This window comes from Salvelinus fontinalis, chromosome 2 (genome assembly GCF_029448725.1).
Source record: "Salvelinus fontinalis isolate EN_2023a chromosome 2, ASM2944872v1, whole genome shotgun sequence".
NCBI classification, from domain to species: domain Eukaryota; kingdom Metazoa; phylum Chordata; class Actinopteri; order Salmoniformes; family Salmonidae; genus Salvelinus; species Salvelinus fontinalis.
The window spans coordinates 79,745,857-79,768,356 of NC_074666.1; the positions used below are offsets into that span (position 1 = coordinate 79,745,857).

Here is a 22,500-nt window from a genome sequence, read left to right on the forward strand (position 1 = left end):
GAGAGAGACGGGGGGTGATTTAGTTTAGTTTTAAAACACATAATAAAGCACATGTATAAATAAAATCATTGAGGATGACAAAATAAAGTCAAAGAAATAAATAGGGAAAGCGAAAGTGAGAGACAAAAAAAGGGAAATAAAACAAAAGAGATGGAATGAAAGTGGTGAGAGGGGAATAGAGAAAGACAAAACCAGAGCATGAATCAAAGAGAGAAAGGCATGTAAATGTTACATCTCTCACAAGTTCAGTTCAAAAGTTCTCCGGATGATAATTACGGCACAAACTACTTTTGAGCATATCAAAGCTTTAATACATCTATATATGACTCTTTCAGTGTTCCTATCACTACCCCTGGAGAGGGGGGAGGGAGTGTGCACGGCAAGAAAGGAAGAAGAAAGGAGGATGTCAATTATTGATCAAATGTATATGACAGAAGTCACTACCGACATTAACAACCAACTTTAATGCACCCATAAAAGTAACACATCCCAACTACAAAATCTCAACTGATCAAACACCCACTCTCCTCTAACAACACTGGGACAAGACTGTCTGTCTGCCTCTGTCTTTCTCTCCTTCTTTCTTTCTTTCTTTCTTTCTTTCTTTCTTTCTTTCTTTCTTTCTTTCTTTCTTTCTTTCTTTCTTTCTTTCTTTCTTTCTTTCTTTCTTTCTCTCTCTCTCTCTCTCTCTCAGGGCCAAATACTAACTCCAGATAGGCCTGCATCGCTAAAATATTCACCCAAAACACAATGGATAATTAATCTGAAAAAGCAAGGTACGTACAAGAGGGCGAACAGGTGGTGATTTGCATTTGTGCAGATGTCCCACTACAACTGACATTAATGGGCAAATTATACCAGAAATAAAGGTACACTGTACACACACATCTCAGGACTCTGCGTTGACTCACCGGTGGTGGGGTCCGGTGGTCCGAACTCCAGCGGGTATCTCAGAACATTATAGTTGTTCCAGATGTAGAGCTGGTTGTCTCTGGGGTTATAGTCCACAGAGGAGACGTACTGGTAGGGGTTAGGGAAGGGGATGTGGACGGGCTCCTCCCGGGCTCGGTTCGTGTTGTAGGCGTAAAGGATCAGGTCCCCGCCGGCCTCGCTGTCGTCGTCCTGGTAGACGCTGCGCACGGCGTAGAGCACGCCGCACGCCATGAAGGCGTTGGACGCCAGCCTCTTGTCGAAGCTGGTCTCCCAGGTGCCCTCGAAGCGCAGGGTGTATGGGTTCACCTGGGAGGAGGGGGGGGGGGGTGATGGTAACCATAAATATATCTCAAACTACAGAAGAAACTGTAGAATATCACCCATTCTTAAATGCTCAATCCTGGTGTTACGGTGATAAACACAAGAAAGTGAATTAATTAAATAAATTAATAAACAATTAGGCCTACTTTAGTTGAGCTTAGAAATGTCCAGTCCAACTCCATCCCCCTGTTACACTCCTCCCTCTTCTATTCCCTCCATCACTCTCCATCACAGAGTTACACTCCTCTTACACTCTTCTATTCCCTCCATCACCCTGTTACACTCCTCCCTCTTCTATTCCCTCCATCACCCTGTTACACTCCTCCCTCTTCTATTCCCTCCATCACCCTGTTACACTCCTCCCTCTTCTATTCCCTCCATCACCCTGTTACACTCCTCTTATACTCTTCTATTCCCTCCATCACCCTGTTACACTCCTCTTACACTCTTCTAATAACTCCATCACCCTGTTACACTCCTCCCTCTTCTATTCCCTCCATCACCCTGTTACACTCCTCCCTCTTCTATTCCCTCCATCACCCTGTTACACTCCTCCCTCTTCTATTCCCTCCATCACCCTGTTACACTCCTCCCTCTTCTATTCCCTCCATCACCCTGTTACACTCCTCCCTCTTCTATTCCCTCCATCACCCTGTTACACTCCTCCCTCTTCTATTCCCTCCATCACCCTGTTACACTCCTCTTATACTCTTCTATTCCCTCCATCACCCTGTTACACTCCTCCCTCTTCTATTCCCTCCATCACCCTGTTACACTCCTCCCTCTTCTATTCCATCCATCACCCTGTTACACTCCTCTTATACTCTTCTATTCCCTCCATCACCCTGTTACACTCCTCCCTCTTCTATTCCCTCCATCACCCTGTTACACTCCTCCCTCTTCTATTCCCTCCATCACCCTGTTACACTCCTCCCTCTTCTATTCCCTCCATCACCCTGTTACACTCCTCTTATACTCTTCTATTCCCTCCATCACCCTGTTACACTCCTCCCTCTTCTATTCCCTCCATCACCCTGTTACACTCCTCCCTCTTCTATTCCCTCCATCACCCTGTTACACTCCTCTTACACTCTTCTAATAACTCCATCACCCTGTTACACTCCTCCCTCTTCTATTCCCTCCATCACCCTGTTACACTCCTCCCTCTTCTATTCCCTCCATCACCCTGTTACACTCATCTTACACTCTTCTATTCCCTCCATCACCCTGTTACACTCCTCCCTCTTCTATTCCCTCCATCACCCTGTTACACTCCTCCCTCTTCTATTCCCTCCATCACCCTGTTACACTCCTCTTATACTCTTCTATTCCCTCCATCACCCTGTTACACTCCTCTTACACTCTTCTAATAACTCCATCACCCTGTTACACTCCTCCCTCTTCTATTCCCTCCATCACCCTGTTACACTCCTCCCTCTTCTATTCCCTCCATCACCCTGTTACACTCCTCTTACACTCTTCTATTCCCTCCATCCTCCTCTCCTCCACTCACCTGGCTGACCACCAGTCGTCCGTTGTTGGACTCTGTGGCGTAGATGACCCACAGCCCGTTCTCGTCCACCGCCAGGTCGATGTCGCTCTTCCCACCCCAGCGGTAGGGCGATGTGTCGTGGTAGTTGGCGTTGGCGATAATGGCCTCGCCGCTCTTGATGCGTGTGCGCAGGTCATACTTGACCATGTTGCGTGTGCGCTCCTTATTGTAGAACACGGCGCCGTCGTATACCACGAAGCCTGTGCCATCAACACGGTTCGGCAACCTATAGGAGGGGAAGAAGTGGGTGGTCAGAATATGACAGGAGAATCAATAACCCATGAGCTTTTGGGCTATGACCGGCTCATAAGCACATGTCCAAAGAGACCAACAGTATGATCCCATACATTAGAACAGTGGTTCTCATACTTCTCCATCCCATGGAGCACAAGAAAAAACATTTATTTCACTAAATTAATTGGACTTCACACTGACCCCTGAGGTGCCCCACCAGTGGTCCACAGATCACCACAGGACCCCATGGAACCCACACTGCCATTCACCATCCATCTACAGCAGTATTCAAATAAATCAATGCAGAGGCAGAGGGATTATTTGATGTGAACTGGCGGGGGGGCAGAGGCGGTGCTCACTTGTAGGTGGTGGTGGCGCGGTTCTGTCTGAAGTCGTCCCAGGAGGCGTACTCATACAGCATGTCGGTGCGGTAGGGAGTCCAAGGCATAACATAGAGCCGGTCACCTGACTGCAGGGGGTCCTTACACCACGCCCCCGACTGATGCTCCGCCTCCTGCAGCGAGCTGGCCGCCTGCACCCGCAGCAGTGTGCCCGGACACACAAAGACTGGAGGAGAGAGGAAAGAAAGAGAGATCGGGAGAGAGGGTGAGAGAGCGAGAGAGAGGGAGGGAGGGATGGATAGAGAGAGAGAGAGAGAGAGAGAGAGAGAGAGAGAGAGAGAGAGAGAGAGAGAAAGGGAGAGAGAGAGAGAGAGAGGGAGAAAGAAATAGAGAGAGCGAGCGAGCGATAGAGAGAGTAAGGGAGAGAGAGAGCGAGCAAGAGAGAAAGGGAGGGAGAAAGAGAGAGAGATGGAAAGTGTGAGAGATGGAGTGAAGGGATATAAAAGGAGCAATGTAAGATAAAGGAGTATATTAAGGAGATGATGAGGGGGAAACGGAAAGAGAGAGGAGATGAGGAAGAGGAGTGGGGACAAAGAAAGGGGTAGAAGATGGGATGAGAGTATCGTGGGGAAAGAGACAGAGAGATGTTCAAGATAACAAGTTTGAGATTTGAGGAGAGGGAGACAGAAAACAAAAGAAGAATGGGGGAAAGAGAGAGATAAAGACAGAGAGAGAGAGACAGAAAGAGCGCGAGAGAGAGAGCGAGGGGAATGAGGTGAGATACATTATCAGATCAAAAATGAAGGAATACAAAAATCTAATTTGCTAAATATCAGCATTGAGGCCTAAGAGCTGCCTGTAGTGTTCTGATAAATGGTAGATTCCTAGCTGCTGCTGCCCAGATAGGGTATTTCATCTGATTCATCTTGGCCTACTTAAGGTTTTATTGTGCATGTATATTGTAAGAAGCTCAGTATTCCTGCTCTGTGGTAGGAAATAACAGTATGAGTTTTAGAGTGTTGTATCAGTACAGGTGGTTGGATCTCAGTCAAGAGTAATGCCATGAAGTCCGGGGTAGAAAACAAGAGTCTGGCCAGGGTCCCCTTCTTCTGTTGTTGCAATCCATACTTCACACACACACACACACACACGCACACGCACACGCACACGCACACGCACACATTAACACATGCACGCACACACACACTCCCCCCTCCCCCGACACACACGCACACACACACACACACATTCTGCCTCCTACCCTCCTTCCTGTGTCTCATAGGTCTCTCCTGGAGGTCACCCACTGGGGACTGCTGTAAATTGGCTGGCTGACGCACTTTCTCTCTCAGCCAGATAGTGTCTGACCTGGGACCAGAGGACTGTCAGGTGGGGTGGGAGGGGAACCGGGCGGAGGAGGGCGGGGAGGAGAGGTATCTATGGAAAAAAGCTGCTGGCATCAACAGCACGGTCACACGGTGACATCACAGGAGACTCTGTGAGGACGTGAGAGCGACGGAGACACTACAGGGACACTACAGAGACACTAGAGATACTACAGGGACACTACAGGGACAGTACAGGTACACTGCAGGGACACTACAGAGACAGTACAGGTACAGTACAGGTACACTGCAGGGACACTACAGAGACAGTACAGGTACAGTACAGGTACACTGCAGGGACACTACAGGTACAGTACAGGTACAGTACAGGTACACTGCAGGGACACTACAGGTACAGTACAGGTACACTGCAGGGACACTACAGAGACAGTACAGGTACAGTACAGGTACACTACAGGGACAGTACAGGTACAGTATAGGGACAGTACAGGTGCAGAATGAAAGAGCTGAACAGAGGACTCCCAGTCTTCTCTGAATACTCAGTTATGTATGTGTCCTGGCCCCAGCAGCCCAGCCAGTCAGTGTGTTGAGAACAGAGGAAACTCACACTGGTCACGTTATGACTGAACTGATCCGTGGTCTAACTGGTCCCTGCAGGGGCGTTTAGACAGTCAACACACACACACATGCACATACACAAACATTGCTGCCAGATTTACTAGGATGGAACTAAGCCTAGGATGCTACATCCTTGGAAATGCTACACACCGTAGGAGATGGCAGCATTTCTGAGAAAGGAACGTTTAGGGAAAATGTGTTTTATTCCTTAACGTGCCTCTCTTTTTATGGTTTGAGGAAATGTTTGCTGGTCACAATAGTAGTATCAATATGTTATGCCTCTCTCTCTCCACTGGTCACACACTGGCTGAATCAACGTTGTTTCCAGGTCATATCAATGAAATGACATTGAACCAACGTAGAATAGATGCTGAATTGGCGTCTGTGCCCAGTGGGAAGTTTTAGTCTCTCAGAAGTGTGTGGCTGTGTGCTGTGCCTCAGTGATGATACTGCTGTTGTGTCTGAGGGGACTCAGCAGGGATGAATATCTTACGTCAAAACATGACTCAAATCAAGCCTGGGCGTAAACAAACAGACATTGAATGGAGGGGCTTCACAAAAGGACTGTCATGCTCCATTGTTAAAACAAGCAGCGAGGAGCTACAGTGGTTGATCTAACAATGGTTTCCAGCAGCAGGGGTGTTCTAGCGTGCTGGGGAGCCCCATAGTTATTAGCGGTATTAACGTAGGCAGTGGCACCCCCGTAGAGTTGAAAATATTTACATTGGTACAGCCCACTGGTTTTGGGGAACCCTCAAGGGTCAATATGCAATCTGAATGCAGTCCTTATTTACAGCGACTTTGTCAGGTATTCTTCCCTCATCTCTATTTTATAACACTTCCAGCAATCCTATAAAATACAGAAGAAAAGTAGCTCAGGGATAAATGGCTGAATTCTATTAAGCTGTGATGAGGATGAAAAAACAAACAATAGCATCAAAGTGAAGAGGAGTAGAGACATAAAGAGCATGCAGAACAAGCCACTGCATGTAGCTGAGCCATAAACAAAGACAGAACATCCTCCTGCCTCAAGGTAGGATAACGGACAGACCAACACAGGCATGCTACTGTCCTGTCTCTAGTCACGCACACAACAACACAGACGTGCTACTGTCATGTCTCTAGTCACGCACACAACAACACAGACGTGCTACTGTCCTGTCTCTAGTCACGCACACAACAACACAGGCGTGCTACTGTCCTGTCTCTAGTCACGCACACAACAACACAGACGTGCTACTGTCATGTCTCTAGTCACGCACACAACAACACAGACGTGCTACTGTCCTGTCTCTAGTCACGCACACAACAACACAGACGTGCTACTGTCCTGTCTCTAGTCACGCACACAACAACACAGACATGCTACTGTCCTGTCTCTAGTCACGCACACAACAACACAGACGTGCTACTGTCCTGTCTCTAGTCACGCACACAACAACACAGACGTGCTACTGTCCTGTCTCTAGTCACGCACACAACAACACAGACGTGCTACTGTCCTGTCTCTAGTCACGCACACAACAACACAGACATGCTACTGTCCTGTCTCTAGTCACGCACACAACAACACAGGCGTGCTACTGTCCTGTCTCTAGTCACGCACACAACAACACAGACATGCTACTGTCCTGTCTCTAGTCACGCACACAACAACACAGACGTGCTACTGTCCTGTCTCTAGTCACGCACACAACAACACAGACGTGCTACTGTCCTGTCTCTAGTCACGCACACAACAACACAGACGTGCTACTGTCCTGTCTCTAGTCACGCACACAACAACACAGACGTGCTACTGTCCTGTCTCTAGTCACGCACACAACAACACAGACGTGCTACTGTCCTGTCTCTAGTCACGCACACAACAACACAGACGTGCTACTGTCCTGTCTCTAGTCACGCACACAACAACACAGCACACTAGACGGACAAGCAGACAAATGGACGACCTGCATTTACAACCAAAAAGGGTATGGTGGGAGTCTATATCTGAAAAGAGTCCATGACTACTGTACAGACCAGCCTTGGATTACAGAGTCCTAGGTAATAAAAAACAACTGGCTGGTGCAGTGCATTGTCAAGGGCTACCTTTAATCCACAATGCTGATTCATATTGGGAAAGGAAAGGGGGATACCTAGTCAGCTGTACAACTGAATGCCTTCAACTGAACTTTGTCTTGCACATTTAACCCAACCCCTCTGAATCAGAAAAGTGCAGGGGGCTGCCTTAATCGACATCCACATCTTCGGCACCCGGGGAACAGTGGGTTAACTGCCTTGCTCAGGGGCAGAACAATAGAGTTTTACCTTGTCAGCTCGGGGATTCGATCCAGCAATCTTTCGGTTCCTGGCCCAATTGGGTTCTCTATGTATGGTGAATCACAAGAGGTTTAACAGGTATTTATGGGACAAATCATTGATCCCAGTAATATATTAACAGCACCACTACCCTGAATCGGCTTCACACTATACAGTAGCATAGTCAGCATTACTGTATAACTGGGTGTTGCAGTAAAGAGTAAAGGCTAATCATCCTATGTGTTTCGTCCTGTTATTCTCTCTGTCCCTTTACAGTCTACAGATAGTAACTCTAACATGGCTCTCTGGCTCTGCTTATTCTAATTAGCTGGGTGTTGGGTGGGCTGGCAGGGCCGGGTGTCAGTGGGGTTCATCACTGGACTGGCCTTCCAGGCGGTCACACTGAGCTGGCACTGACACACACAGACCAGAGGAAAGAAAGAGAGAGGTTCACTCACACACACACACACACACACACACACACACACACACACACACACACACACACACACACACACACACACACACACACACACACACACACACACACACACACACACACACACACACACACACACAAAAACAAACAGAGGGAGCCGCTCCGCTCCACACCCTGCCTGGGAGGCTTCATTAACTCTGACCTGTTCTTTCAGCCAGCATGCCCTCTTCCTGTTTATTCTCTCTCTGTATAGACAGCATGACCTCCCAGGCAGCCACACCCTGCTAACACACACTACCACACAGCCTAGTATTATTAGGACCAGCACTATATGAATTAGGTATTAGGTATTAGAGATGGATATGAGGTATTAGGGATGGGATATTAAAGATCGGACTAGGTATTATCCTAGTCCGGCCTAGAACAGGTTAGCCTGAGTCATATTGAGCTTCTGGGATTAGTTGAGATTGTTAGATTAGATGAAATACATTTTTAAGAGCCGTGGAAATCTGGTCTGGCAGGATCAGAGCAGTCCCGGTCCAGTGGGACCACACCACTAGGCAGTATAACCAAACCTACTGTACTGTAATACAACTTACCTTATCAAGGATTAACAACCAACCTTCATGCTTTTATCTGCTGTGTGCAGGTGTGCATCTCAAATGGCACACTATTCCTTATAATGTGCACTAAAGTAGTGCACTATATAGGGAATAGGGTGTAAATTGGAACGGGCACTATATCTTCTATTGTATACACTTTACAGCAAGATACTGCCATGAAAAAATTATAGGAAATTAATTTAGCAGCTGTTCCCGGCACAAGACAATAGGTCAACAGTGACTGTTTCTCGTCAATATGAAGCTGTGGCATGAATATGATGAAAGGAACAGAATCCCCTTTGAAATGACAGATACTGTACCTTACTACCTTGTTGGGAATAATAATGACAGTTTTGACTGGTGATATAGAATTACATCTAAGCAATGACAGCTTGCTGAGATCAAACTGTGTGCCGTTGTGGGCAAATCATTTTAACCCAGGGACTAATGGGGAATATATTTCTAATGGTTATGTTCATATAAAATCTGTCATTACATACTGTATTATAATAAAGCAATCATATCATTCTACTGTGAATATAACGGGGTATAGAGTAATGAGATATAGAGATATCTCAATGGAGACTGTATGTGTTTCTAAAATGACTGTGGTCTTGTTGATGTAATGTGAGGCCATGGATTGATATGATTGTTATGTAAGACACAGCCTGGCATAGCCCAGACCTGACCACATCTCTCCCACAGTAGTTTATTGAGACATCCTCTAGTCTAGAGTCTAGATCTTGGGTTATCTATGTACGTTAGAGTGTCTGGAGAAATGCGTCCTAGAGTATCCCACAGACTGGTTATGGGGAGGTGATGTACAGCCTGCCTATCCCAGGGTCATGGTCATTAGGACACACATAGTTTTAAAACGTTTTGCAACGGAAACCAAAAATGAGCGTTTCTCATTGGACAAGTCCAGGTAGTCCCTCCCTGTTTCAGTCTGTTTTCTTCCATTTGGTGCCTAATGAACAGGACCCAGTAGCCCCTTGACAGACCTGGCCTGGCCACGGAGAGCCTGCTGTTCTAATTGAATCCCACACCTGTTCCTGGCAGGTAACTGCAGCCAGCAACCAGCAGGGGGCACAATGGAGCACCATGAAACCCCTCCTTCAGCATGGACACTTAATCGTCTGGAAGTAAGAGTACATCTGTGAGTGTGTGAGTGTGTGAGTGTGTGTGTGAGTGTGTAGGGTGCAGGTGCGTGTGTGTGTGTCGTTACCCGTGAGCATGTTGGTATGTGTGCGTGGGTGCGTGTAGGTGTGCTTGAGAGATAGCAAGCGACAGAGAGAGAGAGAAGGAGAAAGAAGGAGAGATGAGAAAGAGTAAAGGATAGAGTGAGAGTGTATTTTGTGGGTGTAAAAAAGAAGAGAGAGAAACGGAGAAACGGAGAGAGTCAGAGGAGTCAATAGGTTATTTCCTGTGAAATGAGAATAAGAGAGGGAGTGAGTTAATTCTGTGGAGGAGTGAGAGAAAGAGAGAGAGAGAGCGAGGTGGGAGTCCCAGATTGTGTCCTGTTCCTTTTGGACAGCAAGGGGGTCAAGGCAAGGTAGTCAAAACATAATACTAACTCACACATACACACACACACACATCTACACCGACACACACAAACCTACACACACAGACACTCTTACACATATCCACACACCACACACACACTGTAGACAGAAGAAAGGGGCTGGCACTTTTATCAACCGTCATGTTCACTTCAAGACAAACCCCTTCACTGAGACCAATAGCAGGGCAGCAGGGCCTGGGTAGAGAGAGAAAGTGTCCATTGAAACGTCTTATCTCCATGAGAGGTGCACTGACACACTGAGGGGCAGCACAGGTGGTCCTACTGACAGAGCTTCACAGCTACAGTACACAGGACACCGCCTACAGGTACGGGTACAGCACTGGTGTGACACTATGACAGGCCACAATTCCATGTCAATTCAGTCAATTTAGGTTGTCAATGGAAAATTCTAAGTCCAATTTTCCTAACTGCTTTGGATTTTCAATTTTTATTTTATTTTAAATTGGATTTTCAGTTTACTTCCTGAATTGACTAAATTGAAACAGAATTGACCCCAACCCTGCTGAGCTACTGTAGCAGTAGCCAGCACCCAGCCAGTTTCTTACTCTCTTCATCCCTCTACTCCCTCTTTCTCTATCCCTTCCTTCCCCAGTGAGGGCTGGTCATACATCTGCCTCTGGCGGTGTGTTCTATCTGTCCATAAAGGTCTTGACTTATTTCTATTCATGGCCACCTGCCTGTGCCAGAGCTCTTTAGCTTTAACAATGTAATGACTTCTCAGTGTACAGTCAGTCAGTCAGTTCCCTATCTCTCTCCTCTCCCTCCCTCCCCATCTCTCCCTCTCTCCTTCACTCTTCTCTCTCCTCGACTGCCTGCTGAATAGAATGTCTGAGTGCAGTGGGTCACGTGACCAGACGTGTGTGTGGTGGGTCATTCCTAATGAGGAGCTACTGCCTGTCTCTATAGCGACTGCTCTTCTCTCCCTCTCTCTCTCCCTCTCTCTCTGTCTCTCTCTCTCTCTCTCTCTCCCTTCCTCCCTCCCTCTATCCTCATTCGCCCACAGAGACACTATTTGAATGGTAAAGAAATGTGTCTACACTCTCAGAAATAATTATTTGGCTGTTCCCATAGGAGAACCCTTTTTGGTTCCAGGTAGAACCCTCTGTGGGAAGGGCTTAAGACGGAACCCAAAATGGATCTCCCTGGAACCAAAATAATTCTACCTGGAACCATAAAAGGTTCTTCAAAGGGTTATCCTATGGGGACAGCCAAAGAACCCTTTTAGGTTCTAGATAGAACCTGTTTTTAAGAGTGTAGGTGTGAGGAATACTCCCCCCTCCTTTAGTCCCCATAAAAACCAATATTAAGGCTGTGTACCAGGTCTTACATACTGTAGATTAATTTCCTTGTCTCCTTACCTTCATGATCACTGATTTAAAAAGGACTTGATACACAGGTGTCAAACTCATTCCACGGAGGGCCGAGTGTCTGCGGGTTTTCGCTCCTCCCTTGTACTTGATTGATGAATTAACATCACTAATTAGTTAGGAACTCCCCACACCTGGTTGTCTAGGGCTTTATTGAAAGGAAAAACCAAAAACCTGCAGACACTAGGCCCTCCGTGGAATGAGTTTGACACCCCTGACTTGATAGGTGACAGAAAGATAGGTGACACCTATTTAGTCAATTCACGTGTCAATAGTGACAAAGGAACGGTGACAAGGAAATGAATATGTAAGTCTATCAACACACAGACTACAGACAGTCTGTCTATCTGACTCTGTAGCTAGCTACTGATGACGGACAGACTGTCCATCAGTCCGACTGACATTCACAGACCAGCTCCTGAACACAACAGCAGAGCAGCTATTACCATAATCTGTCAATCAACCAATCAGTGAATCAATCAATTAGGATTAATGAATTAACAAAGGGACAACGGGTAACACAATCTAAGAGTATTGTTAATTAATAAAATATGTGGATATAGAGGTAATCATAATAAGCAGTAGAGTTAAAGCGAGGATAGAGGGAGGAAGAGGAGGGGTCTTTAGGTCACATGGTCACTGGGAGGAACGGTAGTAAATGTGGGTAAAACAACAACAAGGTGGATCAAGGGGGGAGGAGGAGGAGGAGGAGGAGGAGGAAGAGGGTTCGCTATAGCTACCAGGCAGGGAGTAACAAAATGGTGGTCGGTCGGTTGAGGGAAAAACAAGACATACAGGAGCAATGGATGTCAGTGAAAAGCCACATCCAGGCAGATGGATATGGGGCCATAAAGGACTTAATGGCATTGCTACAGAGGTTAATCCCTTCAATCTATAATAACCTACTGCACATATCTATCCATGGAAACAGACAGTAAAGGGTACTAGTCAAGACTGATGTGTAACGGTGTTGTGGGCGGGGCATCTCAAAGGTCAAGGGTAAGATTAGGACAGTCTGTCACGTTCCTGACCTGTTTTTCCCTTGTTTTTGTATTTATTTAGTATGGTCAGGGCGTGAGTTGGGTGGGTTGTCGATGTGTGATTTTTAGATTGGGATTTTGTGTGTTCGGCCTGGTATGATTCTCAATCAGAGGCAGCTGTCAATCGTTGTCCCTGATTGAGAATCATACTTAGGCAGTCGGGGTTTCACGTGTGTTTTGTGGGTGTTTGTTCTTGTGTCAGTGTTTCGCCACACGGGACTGTCACGGTAGTTATTTTGTATCGCATATTGTTTTTGTTATATGTTAAATCACTATGGAAACTAACCACTCTGCGTATTAGTCTGATCCGTCTCGCCTCTTCTCGTCCGAGGAGGAGGAAGAAAATGACTATCGTTACAGAAACACCCACCACCAAAGGACCAAGCAGAGTGGAAAAGGGCAGCGACTGCAGCAGAGACAGACACAGGAATGGACATGGGAAGACGTCTTGGACGGCAAGGGTTGCTACACATGGGAGGAGATCCTGGCTGGAAAGGGGGGGGGGGGCACACTCAGGGTGTGGCAAAGCCGGGTAGGAGACCTGAGCCAACTCCCCGTGCTTACCGTGGAGTGAGAGGGCGTCGTACTGGTCGTGTTATGTGGTGGAGCGCACGGTGTCCCCAGTATGCGTGCTTAGCCCAGTGCAAGCTATTCCACCTCGCCGCACTGGTAGGGCTAGGTTGGGCATCGAGCCGGGTGTCATGAAGCCGGCCCAACGCATCTGGTCTCCAGTGCGTCTCCTCGGGCTGGCGTACATGGCACCAGCCTTGCAAATGGTGTCCCCGGTTCGCCAGCATAGCCCAGTGCGGGCTATTCCACCTCGCCGCACTGGCAGGGCTACGGGGACCATTCAACCTGGTAAGGTTGGGCAGGCTCGGTGCTCAAGAGCGCGTGTACTCCTTCACAGTGCGGTATATCCGGTGCCACCTCCACGTACCAGTCCTCCGGTGGCAGCCCCCCGCACCAGGCTGTCTCTCCGTCTTCTCTCTCCAGTTGCTCCCACCTGTCCAGCGCTGTCAGAGCCTTCCTCCTCTCCAGTGCAGCCAGAGTCTGAGCTGCCTGCCTGCCCAGCGCTGTCTGAGCTGCCTGCCTGCCCAGCGCTGTCTGAGCTGCCTGCCCAGCGCTGTCTGAGCTGCCTGCCTGCCCAGCGCTGTCTGAGCTGCCTGCCTGCCCAGCGCTGTCTGAGCTGCCCGTCTGTCCCGAGCCGTCAGAGCTGCCCGTCTGTCCCGAGCCGTCAGAGCTGCCCGTCTGTCCCGAGCCGTCAGAGCTGCCCGTCTGTCCCGAGCCGTCAGAGCTGCCCGTCTGTCCCGAGCCGCTAGAGCCGTCCGACAGACAGGAGCAGCCAGAGCCGTCCGCCAGACAGGAGCATCCAGAGCTGTCCACCAGACAGGAGCAGCCAGAGCCGTCCGCCAGACAGGAGAAGCCAGAGCCGTCCGCCAGACAGGAGCAGCCAGAGCCGTCTGCCAGACAGGAGCAGCCAGAGCCGTCCGCCAGACAGGAGCAGCCAGAGCCGTCCGCCAGACAGGAGCAGCCAGAGCCGTCCGCCAGTCATGACCAGCATGAGTCTGTCAGCCAGGACCTGCCAGAGCCAGCCAGCCAGGAGCTGCCAGAGCCAGCCAGCCAGGAGCTGCCAGAGCCAGCCAGCCAGGAGCTGCCATAGCCGCCAGCCAGGAGCTGCCAGAGCCGCCAGCCAGGAGCTGCCAGAGCCGCCAGCCAGCCAGGATCTGCCAGAGCCAGCCAGCATGGAGCTGCCAGAGCCAGCCAGCCAGGATCTGCCAGAGCCGCCCGCCAGCCAGGATCTGCCAGAACGGCCCGCCAGCCAGGATCTGCCCCTCAGTCCGGTGCTACCCCTTGGTTCAGTGGGGTTGATATGGAGGGTGGTTGTGGTTAGGAGGCCACGGGGGCGATTAAGGAGGCGGGAAAAAACATTGTTTAAGTGGGGTCCACGTCCCGCGCCAGAGCCGCCACCGCGGACAGACGCCCACCCAGACCCTCCCCTAGAGTTTAGGAGGTGCGCCCGGAGTACGCACCTTAAGGGGGGGGTTCTGTCATGTTCCTGACCTGTTTCTCCCTTGTTTTTGTATTTATTTAGTATGGTCAGGGCGTGAGTTGGGTGGGTTGTCGATGTGTGATTTTTAGATTGGGATTTTGTGTGTTCGGCCTGGTATGATTCTCAATCAGAGGCAGCTGTCAATCGTTGTCCCTAATTGAGAATCATACTTAGACAGCCGGGGTTTCACATGTGTTTTGTGGGTGTTTGTTCTTGTGTCAGTGTTTCGCCACACGGGACTGTCACGGTAGTTATTTTGTATCGCATATTGTTTTTGTTATATGTTAAATCACTATGGAAACTAACCACTCTGCATATTGGTCCGATCCGTCTCGCCTCTCCTCGTCCGAGGAAGAAAATGATTATCGTTACACAGTCTATAGTTCCCTATATAGTGCACTACTTTTGACCAGAGCCCTGTAGTGCACTACGTGGGGAATAGTGTGCCATTTCAGACACAACCTGGGAGATTAAATGACCCTTTTGAGGCGGCCCTAATGGTGCCTGTTCCCAGTGGTGGCAATACTCTTCCTTCTCTAACCTTGGATTCAGCCCTGCATCCCCTGCAGCATTCTTTGTAAGCTCTGTGATTGGGAGACCAGTGACTGATTGGCTCTTTAGAGAGTACCATCCTCCTAGTGAACAGAGCAGCCATTACACATAGATGCTTACTGGGACTGTACCACCTACTGTGGCACCCCTCTGAATCCATACAGACATGCTGTACGAAGGGAGGACTAGCTGACTTCTATTGATAAGGAGGGGTGACTGACGGCCAAATCAGGACACGCAGGGGGGGTTGCAGTGCAACGAAAGCAAGAGAAGGAAGAAAAAGCAGTGATAAGAGCAAATGGATAAAGAGGGAAAGAGAAAAGAAGAGGAGGAGGAGGCAAAGAAGGAGATGAAACCTGAGGAGGCCTCAGAGAACCAGCGGCTACTTGTGATGAACAGATGAAAGATCTGAGAGGCAGAAACGGTGCCAAAAGAAAGAGAGAAAGAGAGGAGGAGAGAAGGGCAATGCATTTAAAGCTGTTTGAGTGATAGAGAGAAAGAGAGTGGACACTGAAGCACCTGGAAATGGGAGAAAGTGCTTAACGAGGGACAGACTCATGTCACATGATCAAGGAGAACTTTGGCCAGTGTGATTCTGAATACCATTGTCTTTTTTAGTTGAAAATGAAAACAAATAAATGTAAGATTCGCCCTGAAGTAAGGAAAAATGAGGAAGGAAGAAACAAAGAAAGAGAAAGGGAGGCAGAGAGAAGAATATAAAACAATGTGGAGAAGAGAGGAGAGGAGGACGAGTCACTTGGATCTGGAGGGAACCAATTAGAGATAGGGTCAAATTACTAATTGCAAACAATAGAGAAATGGTTAAATCATACTCAATGAGGTCGAGTGAGAACTGCAGGGTCAGATGGAGAACTATGTCAGCATGAGGAGTTGTCAGGTGGCTGTGGCCCAACATGTGGACACGTTGAGGAGAGGAGAGATAGGTTTACAGTGAATGGGAGAAGAGAAGAAAAGTTTACGGACCATGAAGTGGTAAGAATGTACACAATGTTATCTGTCTTTAAGTTTGTGAATGGCCACTGGTATGTGGTTTGTATAGTGGTTAAACAATGATATAAGAATGCTCTCTCTTTTTCTCTCTCAGAAATAGTTCATGGACCTCCAGAGTGGTCAGCTGGTTTGTGTGTGTGTGTGTGTGTGTGTGTGTGTGTGTGTGTGTGTGTGTGTGTGTGTGTGTGTGTGTGTGTGTGTGTGTGTGTGTGTGTGTGTGGGTGCGTGTGTGGTGCGTGTGTGCGTGCGTGCATGTAGGTCAGGCTGGTGTCATCAGAGGCAAGGAAGAAATCTGGAAGGATCTTAGAGTCTTGGTTATAATCCAGAAAGAGAGAGGGAGAGAAAGAGAGAAAGAAAGGGGAGGGATATCAACATCAAACATGACCACTACACAAGGTGCTGGGTTAGGAAGGCGTATGAGGGGAGGAGGGAGGAGGAGGAGGAGGGAGGGGCGAGCTGTAGTTTTTATGTTCATTGTGGTCTTTACCTTTTTGATCCACTTCTATTCAAGCATCGGAAAAAAGAGAAAGAGAGAGGAAGACAGGGAGAGAGAGAGAGAGACAGAGTAAGAGAGACAGAGAGAAAAAGAGAGAGAGCAAAGAGAATGAAAGAAAAACAGGTGCAGGAAAAAAGACAAAATTGAGATTAAATAAAATGCTATCCTTTCTCTCTTTTCTTTAAGCATGTTATTTGTTCTGTGTTACGGTTGGCTACTCAGAGAAAGGATGGCGACTCAAATGAAAAATGAGGAGGGAAAATGGCCTGACCTCGGTTTTCCTCCATTTCCATTCCATTAACCCAACAATCCCCAACCATCCACACATACAAGTACCCAACCCGACCTCCTGTTTTTACGTCTTAGGATCCCACCCCTCCCTCCCTCTTTCTTTCTCTCCTTCCGAACTCCAGCTCCTGGGTCCTGTCAGGGAGAGAAAAACACATATATGTTCCTGAAGAATCTTCTTTGGAAGCAGCTGTGGGAGAAATAGAGCTAGATAGAGGGATGGAGAGATGAGAGGGTGATGAGGAAAGTGGCCCAGTGTGTGCGGTGTGTTGTGGCCTTGCAGGGGTTCACTGTGCCTCTCGTCTAGCCCCTCTCCAGGGTTACAGGGTCTACATTGAAACTGTCTCTTAATCCCAAGAAAGTGGCGCTGCGTCTGTACGCCAAATCACGGCGCTCAGCTACAGAACCCCGCCATTCGCTCAATCCATCGACCAGCCAATCAATGGGGAGCAGCTTGCTCGCCGGGATCAGATGCACTCATCAAAAGAGAAGGAAGGAAGAAAGAGAGAGAACAAAGAAACAGAGGGATTGAGAGACAGAAGGAGACAGACGAAAGTAAAGCACGAGAGAGAGGGAGAGAGAGAGGGAGAGAGAGAGAGAGAGAGAGAGAGAGCACAGAGTCTGAGACACGGCCCTGTCTGTTGGTCTACACCATGCTCATCAAACACTAATCACTAGTCTGTGTGTTGAGCCTCTATGAGGCTTTGGCTGACATAAGCAGTTATGGCAGTTTGTAAGGCAGCTTTCCATAGACATCACTCATTGTGGCGGACGAATGAGTGGTGTGTGTGTTTGTGTGTGTGAGAGAGGTGTATCTCTGTGTGTGTGTGTGTGTGTGTGTGTGTGTGTGTGTGTGTGTGTGTGTGTGTGTGTGTGTGTGTGCGTGCGTGCGTGCGTGCGTGCGTGCGTGCGTGCGTGCGTGCGTGCGTGCGTGCGTGTGTGTGTGTGTGTGTGTGTGTGTGTGTATGTGTGTTTCTTCCCTGTCACGTGGAAGGAGATGTGTCATGGACATGTGTCCAGCATGTTGCTGCCGCTGAACGTGTGAATGCTGTGTGAAGCCTTTTGTCCCTGGAGAGCCTTGTCATGTGAAGTCATCACCTCTCTCATCAACAGTACAGCATGAGAGGTGTCTGTACTGGACACATTCCAGGAAAGATGAGAAGAGGAGGAAGAAGAGGAGGAGGAAGAGAGAGAGGGGCACCACCATCTCTATAGCTTTTATCATCAGACAGCTAGATCAGACGCTGGGAGAAACCCTGTGAAGAGAGTAGGAGTGGCAGCCATTTCATCCTTCAGGGGAGCATCTATGGGCTCATGTATGGGTCCCACGTGGCCAGGGCAGGGGGGCACCAGGGGGGCAGGAGGAGGGAGCTAACTCCCACTGCTAGAGCAGCCATTAGAGCATCGGAGCAAGAGGAGGGGGCGGAAGGAGGAGGGGGAGAATGAGGCAGAAGGAAGGGAGAGGGCGGAAGAAGGAGGGGGAGAATGAGGCGGGAGGAGGGGGAGACTGAGGCGGGAGGAGGGGAGAGGGCGGAAGAAGGTGGGGGAGAATGAGGCAGGATGAGGCTCACAGTGTCAGAACAGCATGGTGGACGGAGAAAGCGAGAGAGAGAGAGGCGAGAGCAAGATGCTCATGACTGTAAACAGACACACTGTGGGCTGATGGGTAAAGTGGGGCCCTGCATGGTGCAGTGTGGAGGTTTGATGTGGTGTCTCTTTATGACAGTTATGTGTCAGACAGGGTCCAAGGGGGAGCAGGGGGTCCTTTATATCATGTTTCTGTGTGACCTGTTTTCTAAACACACACTACCTACAGGGAGATAACACAATTGTGTGTGTTGGTGTGGAGGGTGATGGAGTGGAGGAGAGGAGGTAGAATAAAGGAGAGGTAGAGAGAACGAGAGAGAGAAGCAGAGAAATGAGAATGAAGGAGAGAGGTAGAGAGAACGAGAGAGTGAAGCAGAGAAATGAGAATGAAGGAGAGGTAGAGAGAACGAGAGAGTGAAGCAGAGAAATGAGAATGAAGGTGAGGTAGAGAGAACGAGAGAGCCCTAATAAAAGAGTGATGAACTGCTTTGGTGAGGAAGAGGAGAGAAGGAGATGAAAAGAGAAAGATTTGATTTGTTGACATTCTCTGGTCCTTGTCTGCTGCTCTGTAAAGTAGCACACACACACACACACACACACACACACACACACACACACACACACACACACACACACACACACACACACACACACACACACACACACACACACACACACACACACACACACACACACACACACACACACACACACACACACACACACACACACACGGTGCATTGCAGGGTGTTAGTGTACAGTAGAGCCACCTGGGTCTCTGAGTGTCTGATTCATTCAGGCTCCATCGTAGGTCCCCTGGTGAGAATGAAAACCCAGGCTCCTCCTCTGCTCAGCACTGCTCTCCAGAACCCTATCAATTACCCCCACTGCTAACGAGGCCCAGCACGCTAACACAGAGCTACATATACACGGACACCTGAGGAGCACTGCAGGACAACCTTTCTTCTCCTCTCTCCTTCACCACACTGCTGAGAAATAGCATGCCCTCTCTCCTCTCCTGCTGTCTCTTCATCCTTCATTCATTTCTTCCAGGCTCAACCCAATCCTCCCATTTGTCGTTCACCAAACATGCGTCCCTGATGGTGTCCCTACACATATTTATAGAATCTCCCTTTCTGACATCATTGCATTGCTCTCTCTTTCTCTCTGAAACATGTCAAACTACAACACAGTTCCCTTCTCCTGACAAACCCATTCAGACAAGTCAACTATACGTTACAGAAGCTTTGTGTCCAGAAAGGCACTTATACGATTACACTCCCCAGAATACATGTACGTGATTCAAATCTCCCGATGTTCAAATGCTACATTTACTGGGAGCAGGAACAGGTAGAGTTCCACTCTCCTCTCTACACTCTACACTCTCCTCTCTGCACTCTCCTCTCTACACTCTCCTCACTACACTCTCCTCTCTACACTCTCCTCTCTACACTCTCCTCTCTACACTCTCCTCTCTGCTCTCTCCTCTCTACACTCTCCTCTCTGCTCTCTACACTCTCCTCTCTACACTCTCCTCTCTCCTCTCTACACTCTCCTTTCTACACTCTCCTCTCTACACTCTTCTCTCTGCTCTCTACACTCTCCTCTCTCCTCTCTACACTCTTCTCTCTGCTCTCTACACTCTCCTCTCTACACTCTACACTCTCCACTCTCCTCTCTCTTCTCTACACTCTCCTCTCTACACTCTCCTCTCTCCACTCTCCTCTCTACACTCTCCTCTCTGCTCTCTCCTCTCTCCTCTCTACACTCTCCTCTCTGCTCTCTCCTCTCTACACTCTCCTCTCTACACTCTCCTCTCTGCTCTCTCCTCTCTCCTCTCTGCTCTCTCCTCTCTACATTTACTGGGTTCCTGCAGGCTTGGTCAGCAGCAGTTGTAGACGAACGTTACGGGTCTTCCCAACAATGCAGAGAGAAAGAACATAGAGAAATAATAGGAAAAAGATTAACACCTAGTAATACAAGTACCAATAAATACACAATGAGTAACGATAACCTGGCTATATACACAAAGTACCAGTACCTAGTCGATGTGAAGGGATACGAGGTAATTGAGGTAGATATGTACATATAACTAGGAATAAAGTGACTAGACAACATGATATGCATCTACTGTGGTGTAGGATTTTTACTCCAGGAAATACATATATAGTATATTATAGTATAGTATAGTGTTGTTTAATGATGTGTGGTGAACTAGGAAATACATATAGTGTGTAGTATAGTATGGTATAATAAGGTATAGTTTATACAGTACACTCAGTATGTGTTGATAGAAGCCCGTTCTAAAGCAAGCCTTGACAGAGTGAATCTGTGGCTCTGTCACAACAGTTTGTCTTGTTGTGTTCTGCCCAGTGAAGACAAAGTGATGTCTCTGTAAGGGCTTGCAGGGTTTTTGGCTCTGAGAGATATGACTTGACTTGTTGGCTGTTGTTATGTTCTGCTGGCATGCTCACACATCCTAACACACACACATACACACACACACACACACACACACACACACACACACACACACACACACACACACACACACACACACACACACACACACACACACACACACACACACACACACACACACACACACTGGTCGCCTCTTCTGAGCTCATCTGACAGTGCTGTGGTCGACTCAGCTGCTTCGCCTGTCACCTCCACGTTTCAGGTGGCTGGTAACACAAAGCACTGTGTGACATGCACACAGAGGACCCTGTCACACACACATACACACTTGCACGCAACCCCCCCCCCCCCCCACACACACACATATACACACGTGTCGTGCCTGCTGCCAACAGCCGCCCTTTAAACACCATCCCTCTATCCCTAACCCCCATCCCTCACCCGTTAAGTAGAACCAAACAAACAAACATATGTCACCCATAAAGACACCAAAACACCCTACATTCCCAGTGAGCCATGAAAGATGGGGCATTACCAGAGCGATTAGCAGCAGCAAATTCAATTAATCTCTGCAGAGGGAGAGGGGTAGAGAGCGTGCAGGGATGGTACTCCCCTCTCCTGGTAATTAATAGAAGCCCAGTTAGTTGCCACTCTGTTTGGAATGAGGTGACCCTCTCCTGGTAATTAATAGAAGCCCAGTTAGTTGCCACTAGGTTTGGGATGAGGTGACCCTCTCCTGGTAATTAATAGAAGCCCAGTTAGTTGCCACTAGGTTTGGGATGAGGTGACCCTCTCCTGGTAATTAATAGAAGCCCAGTTAGTTGCCACTAGGTTTGGGATGAGGTGACTCTCTCCTGGTAATTAATAGAAGCCCAGTTAGTTGCCACTAGGTTTAGGATGATGTGACCCTCTCCTGGTAATTAATAGAAGCCCAGTTAGTTGCCACTAGGTTTGGGATGAGGTGACCCTCTCCTGGTAATTAATAGAAGCCCAGTTAGTTGCCACTAGGTTTGGGATGAGGTGACCCTCTCCTGGTAATGAATAGAAGCCCAGTTAGTTGCCATTAGGTTTGGGATGAGGTAACCCTCTCCTGGTAATTAATAGAAGCCCAGTTAGTTGCCACTAGGTTTGGGATGAGGTGACCCTCTCCTGGTAATTAATAGAAGCCCAGTTAGTTGCCACTAGGTTTGGGATGAGGTGACCCTCTCCTGGTAATGAATAGAAGCCCAGTTAGTTGCCATTAGGTTTGGGATGAGGTGACTCTCTCCTGGTAATTAATAAAAGCCCAGTTAGTTGCCACTAGGTTTGGGATGAGGTGACCCTCTCCTGGTAATTAGTAGAAGCCCAGTTAGTTGTCACTAGGTTTGGGATGAGGTGACCCTCTCCTGGTAATTAATAGAAGCCCAGTTAGTTGCCACT

At 48.4% G+C, this 22,500-nt stretch overlaps 1 protein-coding gene across 2 annotated transcripts in view; it reads right to left on the reverse strand.

Moving 5' to 3' along the window:
* LOC129828146 (adhesion G protein-coupled receptor L1-like) overlaps nt 1–22,500 on the reverse strand; it is a 118,140-nt gene that overhangs the window by 45,430 nt on the left and 50,210 nt on the right. Inside the window, exons 1-4 of one of the 2 annotated variants that reach the window (XM_055889461.1) lie at nt 16,777–17,932; nt 3,400–3,607; nt 2,768–3,032; nt 912–1,239 (exon numbers count right to left, since the gene is read on the reverse strand). In XM_055889461.1, the coding sequence (XP_055745436.1) occupies nt 912–1,239; nt 2,768–3,032; nt 3,400–3,488 (682 nt within the window). In that variant the 5' untranslated portion in view covers nt 3,489–3,607; nt 16,777–17,932. Of the gene's footprint in view, nt 1–911; nt 1,240–2,767; nt 3,033–3,399; nt 3,608–16,776; nt 17,933–22,500 lie in introns of those variants that run through there. The other variant, XM_055889460.1, reaches the window with a different exon arrangement.